The sequence below is a fragment of the Macaca nemestrina genome, chromosome 2 (assembly GCF_043159975.1).
Source record: "Macaca nemestrina isolate mMacNem1 chromosome 2, mMacNem.hap1, whole genome shotgun sequence".
Classification (NCBI taxonomy): Eukaryota; Metazoa; Chordata; class Mammalia; order Primates; family Cercopithecidae; genus Macaca; species Macaca nemestrina.
This window is the reverse complement of record NC_092126.1, coordinates 113,848,263-113,874,004: the sequence shown is the minus strand read 5'-3', so window position 1 is coordinate 113,874,004 and position 25,742 is coordinate 113,848,263. Positions and strand designations below refer to the sequence as shown.

General features: G+C 55.4%; 4 protein-coding genes across 19 annotated transcripts; 3 read left to right on the top strand and 1 right to left on the bottom strand.

The window, feature by feature from the left end:
• Positions 1-25: 25 nt before the first annotated feature.
• Positions 26-3,789, bottom strand: LOC105480489 (cytochrome b561 family member D2). 2 transcript variants are annotated; one of them, XM_011739450.2, is made up of 4 exons: positions 3,654-3,789; positions 3,080-3,231; positions 2,596-2,633; positions 26-1,444 (listed from the first exon to the last, which is right to left on the bottom strand). In XM_011739450.2, exons 2-4 carry the CDS (start codon positions 3,204-3,206, stop codon positions 941-943), a joined length of 669 nt encoding a protein of 222 aa, XP_011737752.1. In that variant the 5' UTR covers positions 3,207-3,231; positions 3,654-3,789; the 3' UTR covers positions 26-940. The 2 variants fall into 2 exon arrangements, with proteins under 2 accessions (XP_011737752.1, XP_011737753.1); XM_011739451.3 differs by lacking the exon at positions 3,654-3,789 and adding an exon at positions 3,354-3,535.
• Positions 3,773-7,130, top strand: LOC105480490 (NPR2 like, GATOR1 complex subunit). 11 transcript variants are annotated; one of them, XM_011739453.3, is made up of 11 exons: positions 3,773-4,058; positions 4,603-4,694; positions 4,792-4,960; positions 5,125-5,233; positions 5,608-5,744; positions 5,835-5,932; positions 6,054-6,090; positions 6,207-6,300; positions 6,376-6,493; positions 6,719-6,861; positions 6,947-7,130. In XM_011739453.3, the coding sequence occupies exons 1-11, from the start codon at positions 3,981-3,983 to the stop codon at positions 7,012-7,014; spliced, it is 1,143 nt and encodes a 380-aa protein (XP_011737755.1). In that variant the 5' UTR covers positions 3,773-3,980; the 3' UTR covers positions 7,015-7,130. The 11 variants fall into 11 exon arrangements, with proteins under 11 accessions (XP_011737755.1, XP_011737754.1, XP_070947863.1 ...); XM_011739452.2 differs by having other exon boundaries at positions 3,773-4,145; XM_071091765.1 differs by having other exon boundaries at positions 4,005-4,312; positions 4,797-4,960.
• Positions 7,131-9,474: 2,344 nt separating this feature from the next.
• Positions 9,475-14,099, top strand: LOC105480487 (zinc finger MYND-type containing 10). 2 transcript variants are annotated; one of them, XM_011739448.3, is made up of 12 exons: positions 9,475-9,720; positions 9,982-10,090; positions 11,356-11,472; positions 11,590-11,643; positions 11,762-11,899; positions 12,000-12,088; positions 12,188-12,288; positions 12,640-12,812; positions 13,069-13,194; positions 13,277-13,398; positions 13,510-13,635; positions 13,724-14,099. In XM_011739448.3, exons 1-12 carry the CDS (start codon positions 9,629-9,631, stop codon positions 13,797-13,799), a joined length of 1,323 nt encoding a protein of 440 aa, XP_011737750.1. In that variant the 5' UTR covers positions 9,475-9,628; the 3' UTR covers positions 13,800-14,099. The 2 variants fall into 2 exon arrangements, with proteins under 2 accessions (XP_011737750.1, XP_011737751.1); XM_011739449.3 differs by lacking the exon at positions 9,982-10,090 and having other exon boundaries at positions 9,514-9,720.
• Positions 14,100-14,286: 187 nt separating this feature from the next.
• On the top strand, positions 14,287-25,742 carry LOC105480486 (Ras association domain family member 1). 4 transcript variants are annotated; one of them, XM_011739446.3, is made up of 6 exons: positions 14,287-14,649; positions 17,197-17,303; positions 23,376-23,480; positions 23,671-23,968; positions 24,078-24,193; positions 24,794-25,742. In XM_011739446.3, the coding sequence occupies exons 1-6, from the start codon at positions 14,400-14,402 to the stop codon at positions 24,938-24,940; spliced, it is 1,023 nt and encodes a 340-aa protein (XP_011737748.1). In that variant the 5' UTR covers positions 14,287-14,399; the 3' UTR covers positions 24,941-25,742. The 4 variants fall into 4 exon arrangements, with proteins under 4 accessions (XP_011737748.1, XP_011737749.1, XP_011737747.1 ...); XM_011739447.2 differs by lacking the exon at positions 17,197-17,303 and having other exon boundaries at positions 14,368-14,649; XM_011739445.2 differs by lacking the exons at positions 14,287-14,649; positions 17,197-17,303 and adding an exon at positions 17,310-18,053.

Here is a 25,742-nt window from a genome sequence, read left to right as displayed (position 1 = left end):
TTAGACAGGGACTTGATTGTCTCCATGGTAACTCCACCTGGATAGAGAAGCCCATTGCCCCAGCTCCCCACCACCGCCACCACCACATGCACACTGCCAAGTAACCTTCCAAGAGCTATTGCCTCAGACTCTTACTCCTTTTTTCTTTCCCTTCGAACCCCTATCTGGGAGGCCTTCTGTCCCTGCCTAGATCTGATAATAAGGGCCTCTCCATCATAAGGCGCTGTTCTTATCCATGGTTTACCTCTAAGACAGAATGTTCAGTGCTTGCCACCCCTAGAGACAACTCAGCCCCAGCTCCCATCCTGTTATTGTATGTATCTAACCCTCACAGTCTGGAGACTCCAGCACAGTGGACAGCCGGGGGACAGAAAGGACACACAGCTGTACCATTCACAGCTGCAGCTCTAGGGCCTGCCAGGGCCCAGAGTGGCCTCGGAGGCTCAGCAGCTAGATCCTGGGGATTTGTGTGCTGGGAGAGCTTCAGCCCCATAGGGAACAGCCAGGGATCGGAGGGGTCCCCATCTTGCCCAGCTGCCCATTTTCCCATGCTGATGGCATTAACAAGAACCATCCCCAACTCTGGGCTGCTTCTCTCATCAATCTTTTCAGTCATTTTTGTAAAAATTTTTACTTTTTTCTCTCCTGAAATTTCTGGACATACAGTACAAGTATGAGCTGCCTTGCAGGGGAGACAGTCTTGCAGACCTAGCTTCATCCAGACACATGATGCATAAGTTCCTCTGGGATGATGGAGAGAGGGGAAGGAAATGGGAGGCACTCCAGCATGAGGAGCAGGAATTCACATATGGGCCTCCAAATGCCCAACTGTCCCAGTGCCTGAGGTGTCCCCTGACTCAGCTGAGAGAGTTCAAGAGGTCCCTAGCCCCAGCTCCTACAGGGAGGGGCAAATCCAGGCTTCCCCTAGGCTGGGAAGAGCTCATGGTTGGATCCTCTTGCGGTATAGGTAGGCATTGCTCACCTGGTTCATAATGACCAAGCTGGTGAGGACAGGGCATAGTGCAGCCAGGTACCAGACTGCACCAGTGACAGAAGCAGTGAACCAGAGTGAGCACATGCCCAGCAAGAGGCTGGCACTACCCAGCAGGTAGCCCACCAGCCCAGAAGTAGCATGGTATAGCTTGAGCTTCGCCAGGGGCCATCGGGGCAGCAGCTTGGGGTAGAGCAGCCCCACCCCACCTGAGCATTGTAGCCCTGCCCACAGCACAGCCAGCAGCCCTGCCTGCCCATGCCGCGTAGCCAGGTGGGCTTTGCCAAGCTGCTCTTTGTGGAGGATGACAAGGCCGAGGCCCAGCAGTGCACACAGCAGGGCCAGCAGCTGCAGCACCCAGTGGCAGCGTGCTCGGCCCTTCCGTGAGAGGGAGCGCAGCAGCGAACTCTCAGGAGAAAACACCAGTAGTGCCTCGGTCATCAGGAAGGAGAACTGAGGAGACAGGGGATGGGAAGCTCAAGTGAGGGTACTGCCCCAGAAGAGGGGAAGAGGGCTTTATGTAACCCTCAGCTGCCAGTGAGTCCTGGGCTGATTCCCCTTTTTCTTTCTCTCCCCACTGACAAGACTATCCATTTGGTGGGGCAAGAGTGGAAAACCCCATCTGGGACGATATATGTGCCCTGAATAATCTCCACACTTCCTCCTAGGTGCCAGTCTGAAATGTCATCTGTGCTGTGTTACCAAGCAAACACAAGGTTTGAGATGTGGCAGTTATAAATGATTCACAAGCTTTGTTTCCCTAACGTGGGGCTGGATACAATTTCTTGGCAAAAGCTGGCCACACGGGTGCACTATTTCAGGGAAAGTTAGGTGCATCACCAGAAATTAAAAAGGGACAGAAGTACATCAAAATGCAATGTCTCAGCTTTCTACCTAGAGGTGGGTGAAGCCTCGTGCTTAGACAAACCTTACCCATTTGACCTGGGTCTTAATTACTCTGATTCAAGTCTTTTTTTTTTTTTTTTTTTTGGAGATAGTCTCTGTCACCCAGGCTGGAGTGCAGTGGCATGATCTCAGCTCAATGCAATCTCCGCCTTCTGGGTTCAAGCGATTCTCCTGCCTCAGGCTCCTGAGTAACTGGGATTACAGGCATCTGCCACCACACCCAGCTAAATTTTTTTTTTGTGGGGGGGTTGGTTTTTTGGTTTTTTTGAGATGGAGCCTCGCACTGTCGCCTAGGTTAGAGTGCAGTGGCGCAATCTTGGCTCACTGCAACTTCCATCTCCTGGGTTCATGTGATTCTCCTGCCTCTCCTCCCGAGCTGGGACTACAGGAGCGTGCCACCATGCCCGGCTAATTTTTTGTATTTTTAGTAGAGACGGGGTTTCACCGTGTTAGCCAGGATGGTCTCGAGCTCCTGACCTCAGGTGATGTGCCCGCCTCGGCCTCCCAAAGTGCTGGGATTACAGGCATGAGCCACCATGCCTGGCCTCAAGTCTCAGATATATACCATGGGCAGGAGTATTTGGAGCATGCAACTCTTCCAAACAAACATTAAATGTAGACAAAGATCCAGAGGCTGCCAGGGCCACCAACCATGCCCATGCTCCCACCCCTAAGAACTGCCCAGGTCCACTACTTACAGCCAGAGACATAAGCACCGGGTGCCAGGAGAACAGGCCTGGAATGAGAAGAGGAAGCCTCATGGGGCTGAGGCAAGAAGAAACCAGCCATACCAATCCTTAAGGGTTGAGGAATACCAGCGGCCCATCACCCAAGGAGGTGCTGCCAAACTGTGAGCCCCCTCTTGCTCTGCAACAAGCTGACCCCACACCTATCCTCTTCCTGGCCCCTTCCTGGATCAGAGGCCATGCTTTGCCACTCCTCTGGCAGTCCTCCCTCCTTCCCTTACACTTCCTGAGAACCAGCCAAAGGGAGCACCCAGACGAGGAAAGAGAAACCAGGAATTCTGTGTGCCCTGGCCACACCTACCTGCTCCACCCCACTCATCGCTCCGGCACCGAATTCCCTCAGCCAGCCAGGCCTGTTACCGGGAGTCCCACTGCCCTTCCTCCCCAGGAAAAGCGGCCCTTCCCTTCCCAGAAGTCAGCTATGAATTCTACTTACTGGAGCCAGGCCTGGCAAGCACAGCCACAAAGATGGTAAAGCCCAGGGCCACAAGGTGGGCGGCAGCTCCAGAAGCAGTACGCAGAGCTCGGTAGATGTGTGACTCGGTCTCCGCAGAAAGGGCCATGGTCAGCCGTGCCAGTGGTTGTAGCCTGAAAGCATAGTAGCGAGGGCCAGGGTCTCAGGTGCCCACTGTTCACTCCTCACTGGAGAAAAGGCTGCAAGGCAGGCATGCCACCCTCTTCCAATAAGTTATGATAGGAAAGAACAGTACCAAGACCAGCACCAGGAATGATCACAACATGCCAGTCGAGGGCCGGCGGCCTGTCAGCGTGTACTCATCTTAACTGGTACCAAACGCTGGCCCGCCTTCCAGGTAGGATGCGAAAAGCCATGTAAGACTACAAATCCCAGCGTGTACCACGCCGTCGCCGGCAGTAGAGCCCGCTGGGAAGGCGCGGGGCACTATGGAAATTGTAGTTCCCTGCTGCGGTCCCAGTTACAGCGTGAATCCCTTAGCGCACCGCCTCCCCAAGTGCTGCGGGCATGCTGCCCCTCCACGCTAGGGACTTGCCTGCCTCAGCCGCAGCGCAGATCTGATGCGGTTGTTTCCTCCAAAGAAAGCGGGATACTCCGGGCCCTGCCGCGCGCACCTCCGCTCCGTCGCGGAGCCGCTTTACTTCCGGGTGCGACGTCTACGCACCCAGGACTTCCTGGGACGAGCCCCCCAGCAGCCACGCCTCTGAGTCGGGCTGCGCAGGCGCCGCTAGGCAGAGGGATTCGCGAGCCTGCGTGCCCCAGCGACACGGGCTTCGGGGCTGTCTGTGACAAGTGTTCACAGGAGGTGGGGACGCCCCTGCGCGACGAACGAGGAGCTACGGGCCTGGGCCTGGCTATTGCCATGGGCAGCGGCTGCCGCATCGAATGCATATTCTTCAGCGAGTTCCACCCCACGCTGGGACCCAAGATCACCTATCAGGTGCCACCCGGACTTGCGGGACTGGGCGGGGAGAGGGACGTTCTCGAGAGCTCAACCGGCTGCCTAAAGGCGGTAGTTTCCCGTGCTGTACGCAGGCATGCTACTTCATTCGCAGACAACTGTGAGGCTAGAGGATAGTCAGACCCAGGCCCCCCGGCTCCCAGTGTGACAGGGAAGACATACGTCACATTGGCAGTGTTTGTAGGATATTGGGCTGTAAGGATCCGGTTGAGGGGTTCCAGGTCCCACAGAAGGTGAGGTGGGTGACCCATGAGTATCCCTGAACTGAGTGAAGAGTAAATGATGCATAGGAAGTTTAGATAAGGGAGGAGAAAGTGTTCCAGGTCGAGCAAATATGCAGAAGCCAGGAAGGAGGTGAGATCATAGCGTGTGTTTGGAAACAGAAAGAATAGGCCTGAGTGGGTGGGAGAGAGGGGAACGCTGGACAAGAGGACTTGGGCTTGGGAGGCATGAGGAGGTCACCATTTGTACTACACCGAGTACAGATGTCCACTGAGGGGCCCATTGCCACTCCCCTTCCCAGGTCCCTGAAGACTTCATCTCCCGAGAGCTGTTTGACACAGTCCAAGTGTACATCATCACCAAGCCAGAGCTGCAGAACAAGCTTATCACTGTGTGAGGCCCTAGCTCGGGGTGAGCGGGGGGCAGCAGGGGTTGTCCCAGGAGGAGGAAGGGACAGGCTTGGGGGCCTGACTCTGTTCCAATTATCTAGCACAGCCATGGAAAAGAAGCTGATCGGCTGTCCTGTGTGCATCGAACACAAGAAGTACAGCCGCAATGCCCTCCTCTTCAACCTGGGCTTCGTGTGTGATGCCCAGGCCAAGACCTGCGCCCTCGAGCCCATTGTTAAAAAGCTGGCTGGCTATCTGACCACACTAGAGGTCTGCAATGAGATGGGCTTGGGTTTACGGACAGTTGGGGAAGGTGTTCCCATGTCTCCTAAGTCCCCCAAACCTGAGACCCTGGCAACCAGCTCAGGACTCAGGGCAGCCAACCAGCCAGGGGTCCTGGGATGTGCCCACCATGCTGTCCATGCTCTATCTAGCTAGAGAGCAGCTTCGTGTCCACGGAGGAGAGCAAGCAGAAGTTGGTGCCCATCATGACCATCTTGCTGGAGGAGCTAAATGCCTCGGGCCGGTGCACTCTGCCCATTGGTATGGCCAGCCTCTGCAAGGACAGCAGAAGGGTAGAGGAGAGATGGGAAAGTGAGCCCAGCCAGTCAGGGAGAAGGACAAGACTCATGAACACATTGGTGGGCAGGAAATAGCCATGGGCTGAGGTGCCCATGTCCAGGGTCCAATGCATGATGGAGCTGGGACTGGGGATGGGGGGAAGCGGAGCTCTCCAGCTCTGCCCCTTGGGCAATTCCTTCCTCTTTGTGGGCCTCAGTTTCTCACTTCATAAAAAGAGAAAGATTAGCCCTACCCAGAGGCACCTGCTTGCCCCAAGGGATGCTGGGAGGCCTGGATGGTAATTGAGGGCCTCTTGGAAGAAGTGGCACTGAGGATATGGATGGGACCCCCTGCAGATGAGTCCAACACCATCCACTTGAAGGTGATTGAGCAGCGGCCAGACCCTCCGGTGGCCCAGGAGTATGATGTACCTGTCTTTACCAAAGACAAGGAGGATTTCTTCAACTCACAGTGGGACCTCACTACACAACAAGTATGCCATCCCTCCCTGGGTATCATCACCTGGGGCTGGCCACAGCGCTGGCCTCATCCTGTTCCTCTGACCTTGTCCTGCTCTGCCCAGATCCTGCCCTACATTGATGGGTTCCGCCACGTCCAGAAGATTTCAGCAGAGGCAGACGTGGAGCTCAACCTGGTGCGCATTGCTATCCAGAACCTGCTGTGAGTGGGCCTACAGTCATACCCGGTACAAGGTCACCAGCCAGGGAAGAGCTCAGGGGCCCTGGGTGTGAGGGTCGGGAAGGCATGGTCCTCAGAAGCTGAGCATAACTCTCTCTCTCAGGTACTATGGCGTCGTGACACTGGTGTCCATCCTCCAGGTAGGTGAGTTGGGTTTGGTTAAGTGGAGAGTGGACCATGTGACTGGACCAGACCAGGGCTGTGTCACCTTCCCAAGCCCCTCACTCAGGCCCCTATGCCTTCTGCTACCCTCTAGTACTCCAATGTATACTGCCCAACGCCCAAGGTCCAGGACCTGGTAGATGACAAGTCCCTGCAGGAGGCATGTCTATCCTACGTGACCAAGCAAGGTAGTGGTGGGCTCTGGGGGAAGCCATCTTGGGGAGGGCAGGGCCACATGGTGAACTGATCCCTGGCACCCACAGGGCACAAGAGGGCCAGTCTCCGGGATGTGTTCCAGCTATACTGCAGCCTGAGCCCTGGCACTACTGTGCGAGACCTCATTGGCCGCCACCCCCAGCAGCTGCAGCACGTTGATGAACGGTCAGAGGAGAATTCACTGGGGCATTTGGGAGTTACCTGAGGAAAGCTAGACCCTTTATGTCTCTCAGGAGCCCTGGGTCATGGGGCACTGCCAATCCAAGCAGGCTTCCTGGAGATGGTGGGCTACAAAGACAAAATTGAAGGGATACTACAGGAAAGGGTTCGCCTGCCTGAGAGAAGGCCTGGCCAGGGCGTCACCCCTCTGTCCTCTGATCCTCACCCTAGGAAGCTGATCCAGTTCGGGCTTATGAAGAACCTCATCAGGCGACTACAGAAGTATCCTGTGCGGGTGTCTCGGGAAGAGCAGAGCCACCCTGCCCGGCTTTATACAGGCTGCCACAGCTATGACGAGATCTGCTGCAAGACAGGTGGAGGCAGGCGGGCAGTCAGGGTGGGATCAGGGTAGGGTGGCCAGGCCAAGGCCACTGACCTCTCCTCCACCACCCCACCCAGGCATGAGCTACCATGAGCTGGATGAGCGGCTTGAAAATGACCCCAACATTATCATCTGCTGGAAGTGAGGCTGGTGGTGGCTGGATGGACACATTGCTGTAGGTAGTCCCTCCTACCAGGAGGCTTGTCATACTGTCTAGAGCTTGACTCTTAGTTCTGTAAATAAAGACATCCATTTCAAACAGCCTTTATTGAGTGCTGCTTCTGGGCCAGCCACCGGAGACCCAGCGGTGAATGAAATAGCTACGAGCTGTGCTCTAGATCGCCATCTGGTGGGCAGGACCGACAATCGACAAGTAAAAGTGCCGGTTAATTACAAAAAAAAAAAAAAAATCGTCTGGTCGCGGTGACTCACCTGTAGCCCCAGTTACTCAGGAGGCTGAAGTGGGGGGATCACTTGAGGCCAGGAGTTGGAGGCTACATTTAGCTGTGATCCCATCACTGCACCCCAGCCTGGGTGATAGAGCAAGACCCCATCTCAATAATAATAATAATAATAAACCTAGAAAGAAACAGATGTAGCTGGGTGCTGTGGCTCATACCTATAATCCCAGCACTTCGGGAGGCTGAGACGGGTAGATCACCTGAGGTCAGATGGTCAAGAACAACCTGGCCAACATAGTGAAACCCCATCTCCACTAAAAAAAATATAAAAAATTAGCCAGGTGTGGTGGTGCGCACCTGTAATCCCAGCTACCCAGGAAGCTGAGGCAAGAGAATCACTTGAACCTGGGAGGCAGAGGTTGCAGTGAGCCGAAATCATGCCACTGCACTCCAGCCTAGGTGACAGGAGACTCAATCTCAAAAAAAGGAACAGATGTGATCAAGAGTGAGTTGGGAGGTCGAGGCAGGTGGATCACGAGGTCAGGAGTTCAAGACCAGCCTGGCCAAGGTGGTGAAACCCTGTCTCTACTAAAAATACAAAAAACCGCGTGTGTGGTGGGTGCCTGTAATCCCAGCTACTTGGGAGGCTGAGGCAGAGAATGGCTTGAACCCAGGAGGTGAAAGTTGCAGTGAGTGAGACCACACCACTGCACTCCAGCCTGGGTGACAGACTGAGACTCTAAAAAAAAAAAAAAAAAAAAAAAAAAGTGGGTTGGAGGCAGGGACTGCTCTGGATTAAACGGCCAAGAAAGGCCATACTGAGATGTAAACTGAGCCCTGAAGGAAGAGTATTCCAGGCAAAGTGCAAAACCCTGAGGCAAAACCTCTTTGGAATGTATGAGGTAGGTCCAGGGAAGAAAGGAGGAGAGGAAAGAATCCAAGTCCCGAGGTACAAGACAGGCAAGAAGTAGGTCTTGCAGAGCTGCTGGTAAGCAGCACCCAACCTAGCATTTTGAGGGCCAGAGGTAGTTGCAGAGCCCCTCTCATGCGAGGGAATGATGCCTATACACTTTTTTTTTTTTTTTTTTTTGAGACAGAGTCTCCCTTTGTTGTCCAAGCTGGAGTGCAGTGGTGGAATCTTGCCTCACTGCAAACTCCACCTCCTGTGCTCAAGCGATTCTCCTGCCTCAGTCTCCCGAGTAGCTGGGACAACTGGTGTGTGCTACCACACCTGTCTAATTTTTGTACTTTTTCTAATTTTTGTACTTTTTTTTTTTTTTTTTTTTGAGACGGAGTCTCGCTCTGTGGCCCAGGCTGGAGTGCAGTGGCCGAATCTCAGCTCACTGCAAGCTCCGCCTCCCGGGTTTACGCCATTCTCCTGCCTCAGCCTCCCAAGTAGCTGGGACTACAGGCGCCCGCCACCTCGCCCGGCTAGTTTTTTGTATTTTTTAGTAAAGACGGGGTTTCACCGTGTTAGCCAGGATGGTCTCGATCTCCTGACCTCGTGATCCGCCCGTCTCGGCCTCCCAAAGTGCTGGGATTACAGGCTTGAGCCACCGCGCCCGGCCTAATTTTTGTACTTTTAATAGAGACAGGGTTTCACCATGTTGCCCAGGCTGGTCTCAAACTCCTGACGTTAAGTGATCTGCCCGCCTCGGCCTCCCAAAGTGTTGAGATTACAGGCGTGAGCCACCGCGCCCGGCGTGATACACACTTTTAAGGCTCCGGGGCTGTCCGTGAGGATCAAGCGTGGAAGTAAGTCTACAGAAAAGGCTGCCGCAGTTAACCCACGACAGGTGATGACAGTCTGGACATAGGGAGGATGGAGAGAAGTCGTGCGCCCTGGCAGTATTTCAGGAGCCAACTAATGGAGCCGGGACGCGAGAAACAGAGGAATCAGGAAGCCATAAGGAGGAGGTGGAGCAGCGGGTGGGTCAAGATGCCGCAGCAGCCGCAGGAGGAGCTCGTGGGGTCGGGGTTACCCCCATCCCCGTGCAAGCCGACTTGGCGTCCGAGGGCAGAGTCCAGACCACAAGGATCTGGAGCTCAGGAGAGACTCGTGGTCCACATCGCGAGAAAGCTGTGGGAATCCAAATACTGTGGCGATTGGCAGCCCCGTAGGCGAGGCGGGCTGGAGACCCGCCCGGATTTAGGCGCGAGCCACCTCCAGGTGCGGAGCCCAGGCCTCACTGCGCAGGCGCGGCTAACCCGTTTCCATGGCTGCGAGAACTCACGCTCCCCAACCGTCCCACAACTGTCCTGTCCCAGACTTTGGCACCGTCGGGGTCCGTCGTCCCCGAGTGTGTCAGCATCCCCACCCCGGCTGCTACCCAGGATCCGCCGGACCCCGGCCTCGATATGGGAGACCTGGAACTGCTGCTGCCCGGGGAAGCTGAAGTGCTGGTGCGGGGTCTGCGCAGCTTCCCGCTACGCGAGATGGGCTCCGAAGGGTGAGGCACCCGGGTCAGGCGGAGTCACGGAGTCATTGTCCCTGAGTGGGGGAGCTGGAGCCTGACATGGGGGGAGGGGCTGCCCAGTGTGGAGGGGCTCCCAAATGGGGGAGCAGAGTGTTCCGAGACAGGAATATAATTGTTCCTGAGCCCCCTGTGTCCCCTCAGGATCAGGTTAGGCTTCAATAGGATCCAGCCCCCATCCCCACTCCAAATGCACACACGTGGACCCACATGCACTTACACAACCCTCTGAGGCAGGTGGAACCAGCAGCACGAGAACCTGGAGAAGCTGAACATGCAAGCCATCCTCGATGCCACAATCAGCCAGGGCGAGCCCATTCAGGAGCTGCTGGTCACCCATGGGAAGGTACCCCGAGGTCACAGGCAGGGTTCCTGCCTTCCCCCATACCTCACCTACTCTAACCCTCAGGAGTCCCCTGTGTGCTTTTCCCCTCTGGCCTGGTACACCTGTCCTCCCTGAAGGGGAGAGAGGAATGTGTTACATGTTTCATTTTGTGTCGCTGTTGGACAGGACTCTGGCACACCAGGCTAGGTACAGGGCATGAGTTGATTAGGGAGAAAGCTGTAGGTCCTAAAACAGCTTAGGCTTCGAGGGGAAGGCCCAAATGCTAAAGGCATCTGTGAATTGACTGTAAGGCTGGGGAGGGGGTGGGGAGGGCAGGAGGGAGGGGAGATAACTTAACTGGAAGTAGAACTTTGGCATGGAAGGAGGCAGCCTTCCTAACATGAGACGGGAAAGTTAGAAACCAAGGAGATGGCTGGCTGGAACATGGACCAGGGAGTGTCACCAGCAGATGACCTGAGATATCAATTGACCAAAAAAAAAAAAAAAAAAAGCCAGGCATGGTGGCTCATGCCTGTAATCCTAGCACTTTGAGAGGCCAAGACGGGTGGATCACCTGGGGTCAGGAGTGCAAGGCCAGCCTGACCAACATGGTGAAACCCTGCCTCTACTAAAAATACAAAAATTTGCTGAGCATGGTGGTGCACACCTGTAATCCCAGCTACTCGGGAGGCTGAGGCAGGAGAATCGCTTGAACCTAGGAGACAGAGGTTACAGAGAGCCGAGATCGTGCCACTGCACTCCAGCCTTGGTGACAAGAGTGAAACTCTGTCAAAAAAAAAAAAAAAAAAAAAAGAGTTCCTTTGCAAGAGAAAGGTGGAACTCATACAAGGGGATAGGATAAGAAGAACAGGGCACTGTGAAGGGTCCTGAGTAAGAGTGAGGCCAAGGCACACAAGAGCCTTAGAGAACCACAGGACAGGGACAAGAGGGAGGGCATGAGCAGAAGGGCTGACTTGAAAGGGACGCCTGAATGGGCGGGGAGAGGATAAGGGGGCAGGTGCAGGCAGGGCAAGGCAGTCTGGGAACTGGGCAGGAGCCAGTCACATAAGCATGAGGGACATCCACAGAGGTGTTGGGAGCAGCTGGAAACGAAGGTCCGAAATGCAAGAGAAAAGTCAGGAAGGATAGCCATGGGGTTTGGGATAGTTTAGGGGCCCAGCAGTGTTTGGGGAGATCTGGGCTGAGCTGAGCCAAGCTGGGGATGGGAGGGTTGCCAGGCAAAGGTAGGCCCATCTCATCCCTGTCCTTTACCCCATCCTTCAAAGGTCCCAACGCTGGTGGAGGAGTTGATCGCAGTGGAGATGTGGAAGCAGAAGGTGTTCCCCGTGCTCTGCAGGGTGGAGGACTTCAAGCCCCAGAACACCTTTCCCATCTACATGGTGGTGAGCTGGGCCCCTGGTTCATACCTCCTCCCACTCCTTCAGAGGGCTCTGGACTGGGGAGGGGAGCTGGTAGCCCCTATCCCTACCACAGGCCCTGTCCCTCTCTTTGTCTGTCAGGTGCACCACGAGGCCTCCATCATCAACCTCTTGGAGACAGTGTTCTTCCACAAGGTGAGGGACTATCTCTGCCCATGGGCCACAGTTTCAGGTCAGGGCCTGGCAGGAAGGGAGGTTGTATCTGTGTGGGGAGGGCATCAGACACAGAAAGTTTCCCTCCCCCTTTCCCCAGGAGGTGTGTGAGTCAGCAGAAGACACTGTCTTGGACTTGGTAGACTATTGCCACCGCAAACTGACTCTGCTGGTGGCCCGGAGTGGCTGTGGTGGCCCCCCTGAAGGGGAGGGGTCCCAGGACAGCAACCCCATGCAGGTGGGTTGAGGTTACCTAGGATTGTGAAAGCCTAGGTCTGGGTTCCCCAAGGCCTGCACAGGCAAGGGTAGCCCAGCATGAACACTGTGTGACCTCGCAGGAGCTGCAGAAGCAGGCAGAGCTGATGGAATTTGAGATTGCACTGAAGGCCCTCTCAGTACTGCGCTACATCACAGACTGTGTGGACAGGTGGGCAGTCCGACTGGGCCTGGGCCTACCGTGGAGGGCTGGAAGACTGGGCCTGTAGCCTGCCTCTGCTCACCTCCTTCACAACGTCCCTGCCCCTAGCCTCTCTCTCAGCACCTTGAGCCGTATGCTTAGCACACACAACCTGCCCTGCCTCCTGGTGGAACTGCTGGAGCATAGTCCCTGGAACCGGCGGGAAGGAGGTAGGGTCCTCCCACACCAGCCTAAGCCCCAGGCTACTGCTTCAGGATATCTTTTTGATAGAGGGGGCAGTTTGCACACACGAAGACAAACCCCGTCCCCAAGCCCATCTGAGGATACCAGGATGCCTCAGCCAAGGGTGGCCTAGACCTGAGCTCTGCAGCAGGCCAGGCCCATGTGTCCACTACTGAGGCTCACTCTGCTCTGGGGTCAGCAGCACTATAGCCTGGGCAAGTCCTGTGGCCCAGGTTCTCCCACCATTCCCAGGCAGTGGTCAGTCTCCCAGGCCCCACAGCTGGCTCACTTGAAGAGAATGCAATGCCTGTACCCAGTGTGCTGGTTCCTCTCCCCAGGCAAGCTGCAGCAGTTCGAGGGCAGCCGTTGGCATACTGTGGCCCCCTCAGAGCAGCAAAAGCTGAGCAAGTTGGACGGGCAAGTGTGGATAGCCCTGTACAACCTGCTGCTAAGCCCTGAGGCCCAGGCGCGCTACTGCCTCACAAGTTTTGCCAAGGGACAGCTACTCAAGGTCGGACTCCCTCTGCACCAGCCCCCATAGCCCCAGCACCGCCCTCCCCATCCTACCCTGACCCTGTCCCTGCTGTTTATCTTTGCCCACCCACCTCAACCCCCGTGCTCTTTTCAGTCCTTGGGCCTCAGGTGACACACCAGCTAGTGGGACATGGACCCCCACAGGCATGCTCAGCCCAACCCAGCCCCTTCCTTTTCCGTGGCCCCCTGGCCAGCACCTGCATCACACTGGCCTCCACTGGACACTCTTGCAGCTTCGGGCCTTCCTCACAGACACACTACTGGACCAGCTGCCCAACCTGGCCCACTTGCAGAGTTTCCTGGCCCATCTGGCCCTGACTGAAACCCAGCCCCCTAAGAAGGACCTGGTGTTGGAACAGGTAGACACTGGAAAGTTAGCTCCTCAGGACCACTGTCCTACTTTACCAGCACCTTCCTGCCACTCTCCACTCCTTTCCCTAGATCCCAGAAATCTGGGAGCGGCTGGAGCGAGAAAACAGAGGCAAGTGGCAGGCAATTGCCAAGCACCAGCTCCAACATGTGTTCAGCCCCTCAGAGCAGGACCTGCGGCTGCAGGCACAAAGGTAAGTCCTGTGGAACTGGCAGGAGGAGTGGATGGGATGCAGGAGGCATGGATGTGGGCAGGGATGCCCCCACCTTCCAAGGCCAGTCAGACCTTCCTGACTTTCCCCCAGGTGGGCTGAGACCTACAGGCTGGACGTGCTAGAGGCAGTGGCTCCAGAGCGGCCCCGCTGTGCTTACTGCAGTGCAGAGGCTTCTAAGCGCTGCTCGCGATGCCAGAATGAGTGGTATTGCTGCAGGTGAGGGTATCCTAGAACCTTGGACACCTAAGTCCTACTGCCACATCCCCCACATGCACTGCCCTCCTCAACACCCACCTGCCTGCAGGGAGTGCCAAGTCAAGCACTGGGAAAAGCATGGAAAGACTTGTGTCCTGGCAGCCCAGGGTGACAGAGCCAAATGAGGGTTGCAGTTGCTGAGGGCCAACCACCTATGCCAAGGGAATCCACCCAGAATGCACCCCTGAACCTCAAGATCACGGTCCAGCCTCTGCCGGAGCCCCAATCTCCGCAGTGGAGAGCAGAGCCAGTGGTAAAGCTGCTGACCCATCCCCCTCCTCCCCACCCCAAGGGAAGGCTCGAGACTTCCTGCCCCACCTGGTGGGCAGGCCAAGTGCGTTGCCTCAGCAAACTGGGCCAGGAGGGCGAAGGCCGGATGTGGGGACCCTCTTCCTCTAGCACAGTAAAGCTGGCCTCCAGAAACACGGGTATCTCCGTGTGGTGCTTTGCGGTCGCCGTCTTTGTGGCCATCCAGGGTGGGGTGTGAGGAGCGGACGAAGGAGGGAAGGAAGGGCAAGGCGGGGGCTCTGCGAGAGCGCGCCTAGCCCCGCCTTCGGGCCCCAGAGTCCCCGCACCCAGGTTTCCATTGCACGGCTCTCCTCAGCTCCTTCCCGCCTCCCAGCTTAGATCCTGGGGGCGGTGCTGACGTCGGGGCCCGCCCTGTGGCCCCGCCCGGCCCGCTCTTGCTAGCCCCAAAGCCAGCGAAGCACCGGCCCGACTGGGCCATGTCGGCGGAGCCTGAGCTCATTGAGCTGCGGGAGCTGGCACCCGCTGGGCGCGCTGGGCAGGGCCGCACCCGGCTGGAGCGTGCCAACGCGCTGCGCATCGCGCGGGGCACCGCGTGCAACCCCGCACGGCAGCTGGTCCCGGGCCGTGGCCACCGCTTCCAGCCTGCGGGGCCCGCCACGCACACGTGGTGCGACCTCTGTGGCGACTTCATCTGGGGCGTCGTGCGCAAGGGCCTGCAGTGCGCGCGTGAGTAGCGGGCCCCGCGCGCCTACGAGAGCGGAAGGGGCAGCCAAGGGGCAGCGCCGTCGCCGCGGGTCAAGTCGCGGCAGAGGTGGTCGGTGGGGACAGCTCCCGAGGACTAGGTCCGTTACTTTCGCCCCATCGCTGAAGAGTGCGCGAAAATGGTTTATCCCTTGTCGCACTCCACTCGTATATGGGGCACAGATGAGCAGAGGTGGCAGCTTATATGTAAAAATATGCTGATTTCAAGTTTCTTATCTTTAAAATGCCTTGGCCTTTCTTGAGAAAGGGTTTGTGCCTACTGTCCTCGGAGTCCATCTTCCCAGGCTTGCCTCTTCTCAAACATTCACTCACTGTGACCCCCTCCAGAACCTTTGGGGTGAAGGGAAGTTACCCACCTATGGGAGGGAGCCTGGAAAAAGTTAGAACCTTGGGTGTGCCCCCTGCAAGCAGGAGTTTTGTTGAGTATTTAGCAAACACCCTTGAATCAGAAGCTAAAATATGGAAGGCAGCCACACACCCAGCAGTCCTTCTGCACCCCTGGGAATCGCCAGCAAGCAAAGGTTGCTCTCCCCTAGCTAGACACCAGCTGGAATCACCAGGGGCGCTTTTACAGCCCTCCCACCCTCTAGCCTGGATGCCACCTCAGACCCATTGAATCAGCTGCTGGGAGTGGACTCTAGGCAGCAGTAAATTTTTTTAAATCCCCAAATTATTGTAACATGGAGTCTGGGTTGAGCATCAGTGCTCTGACCCATTTAGGAACTAGTGGATAGATGGTGTCCCAGGTCTGTATGTGCATGGAGACCCTCTCATCTGGTACAAGAGGACATCACAAATTCAGCTGGGGGGAGCACAAAGTTGTGACAGAATACAAAGAATAAACAAGGGCCGAGCACGGTGGCTCAGGCCTGTAATTCCAGTACTTTGGAAGGCCAAGGCGGGTGGATCACCTGAGGTCAGGAGTTCAAGACCAGCCTGGCCAACATGGTGAAACCCCGTCTCTACTAAAAAATACAAAAAAATTAGCCAGGTGTGGTGGCGGGTGCCTGTAATCCCAGCTACTCAGGAGGTTGAGGTGGGAGAATTGCTTGAACCCAGGAGGCGGAGGTTGCAGTGAGCTGAAATCACGCCACTGCTCTCCAGCCTTGGGGACAGATTGAGACTGTCTCAAAAAAAAAAAAAAAAGAAAGAAGGAAGGAAGGAAGAAAAAGGCTGGGACACTGCAGCATTCTCAAAGAGAAATAAAGTGGCCATAGAGATAAGAAGCAGGACGATTTGGGCATGTTTATCAGAGGTAGAGACAAGGGAGAAATCAACGATAAGTTTGGGTTTTTGTTTCCAGTAACCGGGAGCATAGTGGCCATTTTTGCTGCAAAGAGGAAGCTGGGCAAGGGTAGCAGTGAGGTGGAAGAAAAGGAAATTAAATTTTGGCCATGTTCACTTGAAACGTCTTTTAGACATCCTAGTGAAGGTACTGGCACGGAGGATCTAATCTGAGGGTTTAGGTCAGTGTTTCAGCTGTGGATCTGGGGCAGAAGATTGTGTAGACAGACCAGGCCAGCGATCAGGACTGAGCCCAGACTTCATCATGAGATACGGAAGTTGAGTCAGAATCTGCAAAGGAGCTGAGCAGGAGCTGCAGGGGGGTAGGAGGAAAACTGGCAGTGTAGCCCCTGGGAGTCAAAGGGAGCAAGCTTCAAATGATGCTGAGTGGGTGAGAATGGAGAATGGAACACTGCATTCCATTTGGCAGCACATAGATCGCTGAGGACCCTGTCCTGGGCAGTTTCCTGGAGGGAGAGGCAAGCCTGGCTGAAGTGGGTAGATGGGAGAGTGAAGGCGAAGGATTAGAGTGTATAGAGACCAATGTTTTGGTCTGAGGGGAGTACAGACAGATGACAACCAGAGGGCAGAGGTAGGTTAAAGGTGTTTAGTTTTTCCTTCAAGTAAATGGGCAGATGTATTCCATAGAAGTTCCCAATGAAGGGCCGGGCGCGGTGGCTCACGCCTGTAGTCCCAGCACTTTGGGAGGCCGAGGCGGGTGGATCACCTGAGGTCACGAGTTTGAGACCAGCCTGGCTAACATGGTGAAACCCTGTCTCTGCTAAAAATACAAAAATTAGCGGGGCGTGGTGGTGGGCGCCTGTAATTCCAGGTACTCAAGAGGCTGAGGCAGAAGAATCGCTTGAACCCAGGAGGCGGAGGTTGCAGCGAGCCGAAATCGCGCCATTGCACTCCAGCCTGGGTGACAAAAGCAAGACTCCGGTTTTTGGTTTTTTTTTTTTTAATTGCCAATGAGGAAAGGGGAAGCTCTGTGCTAGGCGACAGAGATCCCAACTGTTGAGCAGGCCTCTGCTGTGGCCTTCCGGCCGGTTTCCAGACACCCAGGGTGGCCAACATTAAAGTCCGCATAGCAGTGTGAGGTAAAACACTGAAGCCGGGCCTGCGGAGCCTGGCGGGCAACGGCCCTCTTCCTGGGGCTTCCCTTCAATCTCCCGGACATTTCCCCGACCTGGGGCTCCTCCGCCTCACGGCTAGGCCTCTCTGCAGATTGCAAGTTCACCTGCCACTACCGCTGCCGCGCGCTCGTCTGCCTGGACTGCTGCGGGCCCCGGGACCTGGGCTGGGAACCCGCGGTGGAGCGGGACACGAACGTGGTGAGCGCGGGGCCGAGGGCGTATGGGAAGGGCGAGGACGGGCAGGCCACAGCGCAGGCATTCTCGAAGACTGCCTGGGTGCTGCGCGCAAGGAGCGTTCTAAGTGCCGATTTCCCGGCGGCAGAGAGAGGCTAATTCTGAGCGAGGGCTGAGAGGGGTGCCTGGATTGCCGGCTCCGCAAAGCCTCCACCGGCTGCTAGCAGACCCCAGCCGCTAGCAGTCCCCGGCCAAGGCGGACGCAGGCTCCGCGCACGCGCACTTCCCGCACCTTCCCGCCCTCGCCTCCGGCCAGAGGCCACCCTTGTGCGCTTGCGCGGACGCTGGCACCCGCCCCGTTCCCTGTGGTAGGTGGGGTCTCTGTGTGGAGCTGCCGGAGCGATGAGGTCATTCCTCGGGGCTAAGTGTGCGTGTCCCCGCCCCGGCGTTCCTCCCCCAATGACACAAGAGCTAGATCCCGGCGATCTACGTTTCAGTCTTAACGGTTGCGGCGCGGCGCTGGCCCGGGCGCACGCGCACACTGACACGCGTGCACGCACGCACGCGACCGGGGCGGTGGTTGGCGGCTACGGACGCGCGGGACCAGGGGGACGGGCGGGTGCGGCGATGGGCGAGGCGGAGACGCCTTCTTTCGAGATGACCTGGAGCAGCACGACGAGCAGTGGCTACTGCAGCCAAGAGGACTCGGACTCGGAGCTCGAGCAGTACTTCACCGCGCGAACCTCGCTAGCGCGCAGGCCGCGCCGGGACCAGGTGGGAGCCCGGGGGTGCCGGCGGGGGGCGGGAGGCGATTGCTGGAGCTCCGCCCTCCCCGGTCCGTTGCCGCGTCCTGGGTCGGTGGGCAGCCCCACCCTCCCGGCTACGTGGCTCCCCGCGTGTCCTGGCCGGTGGCCTGCCCGCAGAACCGTGTGTAAGACCCCGATTCCACCGCCTCGATACTGGTTGCCTGGGCCCCCATGGTTTCTGTCACAGACAGGTTGAACAGGGAAAGCAGCTGTGTGGCTTGTGGTAGACCTGAGCCGGGCATTATCAAGCTATGACTAAAGGCGACCGAGCAGTCTGGACTAGCACCTCGATTTCCGCGTTCAGATGCTCCTGCTCCCTCCTTGGGGAGACTAGGAGAGGAAGTGGAGAGGGAGGAGTCCTCGCCAGGAATTGAGAAGTATGTTTAGGAAAACTGAGAGGCAGAGAGAGATCCTGCTCCTCCATTTGCACTCCTTTATGGAGCCAGCTGAGCCCTCACCTCTTCCCTGTTCTGGCCTGTCACCAGCTGCTGGAATGTGAAAGATTCTGATCCCTTCCTCTAGGGTGGATCTGGAGAAAGATTTGGAAATGGATAGGAAAGAAGTCTTATTTTGGACCATAAGCATTCAGGAGCACTTTACCCACAAGAAGGGGGAAGGGTAGATTATAAAATGCCTAAAGAGGTGGAAAGAGATCCAGGTTACTAACCCAGGACTGTAAGGTGTCTCGGAACCTCCTAGGTATCCCCATTATTAGAGAACTCTGTGCCAGATGCCATGGGTGTGACCACCAGGCTCAGAGAACCAGGCCCAGGCACCAGGAAAAAGAAATAGGGACTGTGAAGCTCAGTATGCCTGGCAGCAATGGGGCGGAAATCCTTATTTAAGTGAAGAAAGTGGAGTTGTGAGTGATGCTTTGGATAAAATTTTACAAAATTCCTTACAAAAGGGGTGGTGCTCAGCACCCCAAAATCTTAGCCCAGAGCTTGGGTGCAAGGGTTGAGTGTAAACCCCTGGGCTTGTCTTCATGTCACTCAGTCCTGAGCCATTTTCCACTGTGGGAAGGTGGGAAAACCACAAGACACTAACCAATTGAAAAGGAGGGCTAGGCCGGGCGCGGTGGCTCAAGCCTGTAATCCCAGCACTTTGGGAGGCCGAGACGGGTGGATCACGAGGTCAGGAGATCGAGACCATCCTGGCTAACACAGTGAAACCCCGTCTCTACTAAAAAATACAAAAAAAAAAACTAGCCGGGCGAGGTGGCGGGCGCCTGTAGTCCCAGCTACTCGGGAGGCTGAGGCAGGAGAATGGCGTGAACCCGGGAGGCGGAGCTTGCAGTGAGCCGAGATCGGGCCACTGCACTCCAGCCTGGGTGACAGAGCAAGACTCCGTCTCAAAAAAAAAAAAAAAAAAAAAAAAAAGAAAAGGAGGGCTAGCCACGGAGGCACACACCTGTAATCCCAGCTACTTGGGAGGGTAAGGCAGGAGGATCACTTGAACCTGGGAGGCAGAGATTGCAGTGAGCCAAGATCGTGCCAATGCACTCCAGCCTGAGTGACAGAGCGAGACTGTCTCAAAAATAGAAAAGGAAGCCAAGTGCGGTGGCTCACACCTCTAATGCCAATGCTTTGGGAGGCCGAGGCAGGCGGATCATTTGTGATCAGGAATTCGAGGCCGGCCTGGCCAACATGGTGAAACCCTGTCTCTACTAAACATACAAAAATTAGCCGGACATGGTGGTGTGTGCCTGTAGTCCCAGCTACTTGGGAGACTATGAATCACTTGAACCGGGAGGCAAAGGTTGCAGTCAGCCAAGATCGCGCCACTGCACTCCTGCCTGGGTGACAGGGTAAGACTCTGTCTCAAAAAAAAAGAAAGAAGGCTGGGCTTGGTGGCTCATGCCTGTAATCTCAGCATTTTGGGAGGCCAAGGCAGGCGTATCACTTGACGCCGAGAGTTCAAGACGAGCCAGGCCGACATAGCAAAACCCTGTCTTTACTGAAAATACAAAAAAATTAGCTGACCATGGTGTTGTATACCTGTAATCCCAGCTACTGGGGAAGCTGAGGCAGGAGAATCACTTGAACCCAGAAGATGGACGTTGCAGTGAGTCGAGATCGGGCCACTGCACTCCAGCCTGGACGAGAGAGCAAGACTCTGTCAAAAAAAAAAAAAAAAGAAAGAAAGAAAGAAAAGGAGGCTGAGAAGTCCCAAGTCGTATGTAAAATAAAACCATCAGTTTTAGGCCGGGCACAGTGGCTCACACCTTTAATCCCAGCACTTTGGGAAGCTGAGGTGGGTGGATCACGAGGTCAGGAGTTCAAGACCAGCCTGGCCAAAATGGTGAAACCCTATCTCAACTAAAAACACAAAAAATTAGCCAGGTTTGGTGGCAGGCACCTGTAATCCCAGCTACTTGGGAGGTTGAGGCAGAGAATTGCCTGAACCCAGGAGGCAGAGATTGCAGTGAGCCAAGATCACACCACTGCACTCCAGCCTGGACAACAGAGCAAGATTCCGTCTCAAAAAACAAAACCAAAAACAGTTTTCATGGACAGTGGTAGAGTGGAGGGTGGATCCCTATGGTGCAGAAGGGAAATTCCATGGTCCTGCTATACGTCCAACTGGGATGGCTGTTGAAGTCCTCTTCTAGCAGGCAGCTTTAGAAACAGAAGAAGAAACTCTTCCTCCTTTAGAATCCTGGAAGGGCTGTGTAGTGCCTCTAGTCCAAGTCCCTTGTTTTCTGAGTGAAGATAGGGAGGTTCATTTCCAGAAGGGAAGGGGCTGGAAATGAGGTCACTGCATCCCAACCCAGGGCTCCTGGGTCATCCAGGAAGGGAAGAAGGAGCAAGCTTTCTCAGGTAGGAGCTCAGAGCCATCCCTGTGCCCTCCCTGTTCTGCAAACAAAGTGATCTTCCTTCTTGCCCTGGCACTAGAATCTGCCTGGCATTTCTCCTACCCCTAGTACTCCTCCCATCTGGGTGCTTCTTCCCATTGGTGTACTGAATAAACACATCCACTGCTTTATTCATAGCCTCTGGCCCTCATTTTTTCCAGGGCCACACCATTTGTTTTTACTAACCCGACAAGGTTGCCCACTGTCCCCAGTAAGGTTTGTGCTGGGGTTTTCACTCCAATGCTGTTCTCCATCCAGGAGACCTTTGGATACTTGGGGAAGCAAATGAGCTTCAGTTCCCACCCCTCCCCCTTTACCTTTTTCCTGTGAGGCCCTGGCCTCAGTTCTCAGCCCCACATCCTTGCTGGCTGCAGAATAGCAGCGGGTTCTGGGTGAGGAGCATTCTGCTAAAAGGCTCCACCCTGCTCCCTCATCTGTCCTCTCCATTTGTCCCCATCAGATGGTTTAAGCGCTTAAGGGGACTCCAGGGCGGAGTCAGGGAGAACCCTGGCTCTCCTGGGCTGGGCACAAGATCATTCTACAGGAAACCTTGTGGGAATTCTTCTGGGACAAAATATTGGTCAGTGCTGAGCTTAGCTGTGTCTGTGACACTCCCATTCTAACTAGGGCCTGTCTGACATCAACAGGAAGTTAGGCTGATGCAATGGGGCCAACCAAGGGAGTCTGGGAGAAGAAAGTCAGTTCAGAGGCCTGGCTGCCCTGTCCCACACTCCACCCTTCCGGCAAGAATCTAGTCCCTAGATGAGATGGGGAGTGAGTGGTGGAGTTAAAAATCTTTGGGCCGGGTTCAGTGGTTCACGCCTGTAATCCCAGCACTTTGGAAGGCCAAGGCAGGTGGAACACTTGAGGTCTCCAGAGTTCAAAACCATCCTGGCCAACGTGGTGAAACCCCATCTCTACTAAAAATACAAAAATTAGCTGGGTGGTGTTGTGGCGTGCGCCTGTAGTCCCAGCTACTCGGGAGGCTGAGGCAGGAGAATCGCTTGAACCCAGGAGGCAGAGCTTGCAGTGAGCCAAGATCCAGCCACTGTGCTCCAGGTTGAGCGACAGAGTGAGGCCTCGTCTCAAAAAAAAAAATCTTTCGGCCAAATCCCCGGACAGCACTGGCAGGTGCAGAAACCCACCAGGAAGCTGCCTGTGTACCTCTGGCAGATTGGAGCCTGGCCTAAAGCTGCTTTTATGTGCAGCTTGGGTCAAGGTTAAACATCATGTCACAGTGATTTTTCTCATTATGTATGAGACGTGGAGAGCTGGCTCCAAGTACTACTCTGTCCACTGGTGGCTGGACTACTGATGTGCACCACTCTCCACTCTTCTCACCTGCAGTGGGTCATGGCCCTGTGCTGGGGCAGAGGATAAAAATGGGCTGCTTTCTCCAAGACAAACCCTCACTCCAACTCAACTAGGGTGCTGTGATCAGAATGTGCAATTGAGGTGTGATTTTACTGTATTTTTTTTTTTTTTCCGAAACCGAGTTTCGCTCTTGTTGCCCAGGCTGGAGTGCAATGGCGCGATCTCAGTTCACTGCCACCTCCGCCTCCCGGGTTCAAGCAATTCTTGTGTCCCAGCCTCCTAAGTAGCTGGGATTACAGGCATGTGCCACCACGCCTGGCTAATTTTGTATTTTTAGTAGAGACGGGGTTTCTCCGTGTTGGTCAGGCTGGTCTCGAACTCCCAACCTCAGGTGATCCACCCGCCTTGGCCTCCCAAAGTGCTGGAATTACAGGCATGAGCCAGCATGCCCAGCCTGTTTTAGTTTTTTGTTTTTTGAAGCAGGGTCTCACTCAGTTCCCCAGGCTGGAGTGCAATGACACAATAATAGTTCACTGTAGCTGCAATCTCCAGGGCTCAAACGATCCTCCCACCTCAGCCTCCTGAGCAGTTGGGACTACAGGCACACACCACCACACCCAGCTAATTGTTTTTTTCTTTTTTTAGTAGAGATGAGGTCTTGCTATGTTGCCCAAGCTGGTCTCAAACTCCTGAGGATCAAGTGATCCTCCTACCTTGGCCTCCCAAAATGCTGGGATTACAGATGTGAGCCACCACACCCAGCCAGATTTTACTTTAAATGAGAGTCCCTCTTCAGAGTCCCTCATCTGTTCCTGTCCCCTGGCCATGCTCCTTCAGTTGCCCCTGCTTCTGTGGTATCCTTAGGGCTACAGTCAGTGCTGAGGCCCTAGGCAGGCAGCAGAGAGAAGCCAAATGATTCTGCCTTTCCCTTATCCACCCATAGCATGCAGAACCAGGAGCAGTAGTGGGTTCAGGGTGGGCACCAGCTGGCAGCTATGTATAGATACATCAGAGACAGGGGGGCCAAAGGCAGTCAGTTTCTAAGGACTGCCCCGGAGGCCATTTTTCAGAGAAGCTCTGGGTTCCTCAAGGGCCCTGTGTCCATGCTGGCCCATCTTGCAGGACGAGCCCGTGGAGTGGGAGACACCTGACCTTTCTCAAGCTGAGATTGAGCAGAAGATCAAGGAGTACAATGCCCAGATCAATAGCAACCTCTTCATGAGCTTGGTGAGTTGACTGTGCAGGAAAGGCGTGTGGGGAGGAACAGGTACCCAGCTGTGTGCCTGATACCCAGAGGGTCACAACTGAGGTTTTCTTGGGTGGGCCCAAGCAGTAATTTGTGCATACCCAGCCTAGCCCCAAGTAGACTGACATCTCACCTGGAACCTACTATCGTTTGATTTCTCTATTTCTTTAGAACAAGGATGGTTCTTACACAGGCTTCATCAAGGTTCAGCTGAAGCTGGTGCGCCCTGTCTCTGTGCCCTCCAGCAAGAAGCCACCCTCCTTGCAGGATGCCCGGCGGGGCCCAGGACGGGGCACAAGTGTCAGGCGCCGCACTTCCTTTTACCTGCCCAAGGATGCTGTCAAGCACCTGCATGTGCTGTCACGCACAAAGGCACGTGAAGTCATTGAGGCCCTGCTGCGAAAGTTCTTGGTGGTGGATGACCCCCGCAAGTTTGCACTCTTTGAGCGGGCTGAGCGTCATGGCCAAGGTGGGATTCCCACCCCACCCTGCTCTATGTGAGAGTATATACACATGCACCTGTGCATGCAAGGGCTGAGCAGCTGGCCCTGTCTCTGATCATTACTTCCCCTTCACAGTGTACTTGCGGAAGCTGTTGGATGATGAGCAGCCCCTGCGGTTGCGGCTCCTGGCAGGGCCCAGTGACAAGGCCCTGAGCTTCGTCCTGAAGGAAAATGACTCTGGGGAGGTGAACGTGAGTACATAGTTCTCCTTAGTTTCTTGGTTGTCACTAGATGGGACTGATGGGCTGTAGCTACAGTAAGGCTTGAAGGAGGAATTGTGCTGGAGGACAAGCCCTGCAAAACAGTTCCAGGAGTGTATAGGCATTGTAACTAAAGCAAAGGCTTCCAGACCACTCATGCCAAAGCCTAGGGTTGTCCCAAGAAGCCAGGAAGAATTGTCTTGGTGCTTTGGTCTTTCCTGGTGTGGAAAATCTGGAGATGCAGGAGTCCATCTAATGACATGAGGAGGCCCCCTTCAGACTTTTTACCTGGAAGCTTTCTGGCTCCAAGGTATTAGGCCTGTGGAGTGGAATTAGAATATGCCTGACCTGTCCACAGGTAATTGGGGAACATCTGATTTGGTTGCCTCAGTAAGGTGACCATTTTGTAGGGCCCATCTTCCATACAAACTGCTGTCAGGGATCCTAGCAGAGATCATTCAGCCAAAAGCCTGACATCAGAAAGCCTAGTCCTAGCTTGTGTGAACATGAGGTGCTAGTCTTCTCTGGGGAGGGTCTGCTGACTTGGCCATCCCTTCTGCAGCCTGTACACTCCCCTTTCGCCCCTTGCAGTGGGATGCCTTCAGCATGCCTGAATTACATAACTTCCTGCGTATCCTGCAGCGGGAGGAGGAGGAGCACCTCCGCCAGATCCTGCAGAAGTACTCCTATTGCCGCCAGAAGATCCAAGAGGCCCTGCACGCCTGCCCCCTCGGGTGACCTCTTGTACCCCCAGGTGGAAGGCGGAGAGCAGGCAGCACCAAGTGCATGCCGTGTGAGTGTGACAGGGCCAGTGGGGCCTGTGGAATGAGTGTGCGTGGAGGCTCTCCTCTGCTGGGGGAATGAGCCCAGAGAACAGCGAAGGAGCTTGCCCCCTGTGTCCACCTGTGGGTATAGCCGGGTATGGCTCTGCACCCCTTGCACCCCTCTGCCCCTCATTACTGGGCCTTGGTGGGCCAGGGCTGCCCTGAGAAGCTGCTCCAGGCCTGCAGCAGGAGTGGAGCAGACAGAAGTCTCCTCAATTTGTGTCTCAGAAGTGAGAATCTTGGAGATGCTACAAACAGAACAGGGTCGTGTTTGCAGGGGTGAGGGCCCTCATCTATGGGGAAAGGTTTTGGATTTTGAATGTGGTCTCAGGATATCCTTATCAGAGCTAAGGGTAGGTGCTCAGAATAAGACAGGCATTGAGGAAGAGTCTTGCTTTCTCTCTGCAGTGCCAACTCCTCACACACCCTGAGGTCAGGGAGTGCTGGCTCACAGTGCATCAAGTGCCTTAATGCCTCATATGAGGAGGATGTCCCTGGGCCAGGGTCTGTGTAAATGTGGGCACTGGCCCAGGTTCATACCTTATTTGCTAATCAAAGCCAGGGTCTCTCCCTCAGGTATTTTTCATGAAGTGTATGAATGTATGTAATGTGTGGTGGCCTCAGCTGAATGCCTCCTGTGGGGAAAGGGGTAGGGGTGACAGTCATCATCAGGGCCTGGGGCCTAAGGGAATTGGCTGAATAAAGATTTAAAGATC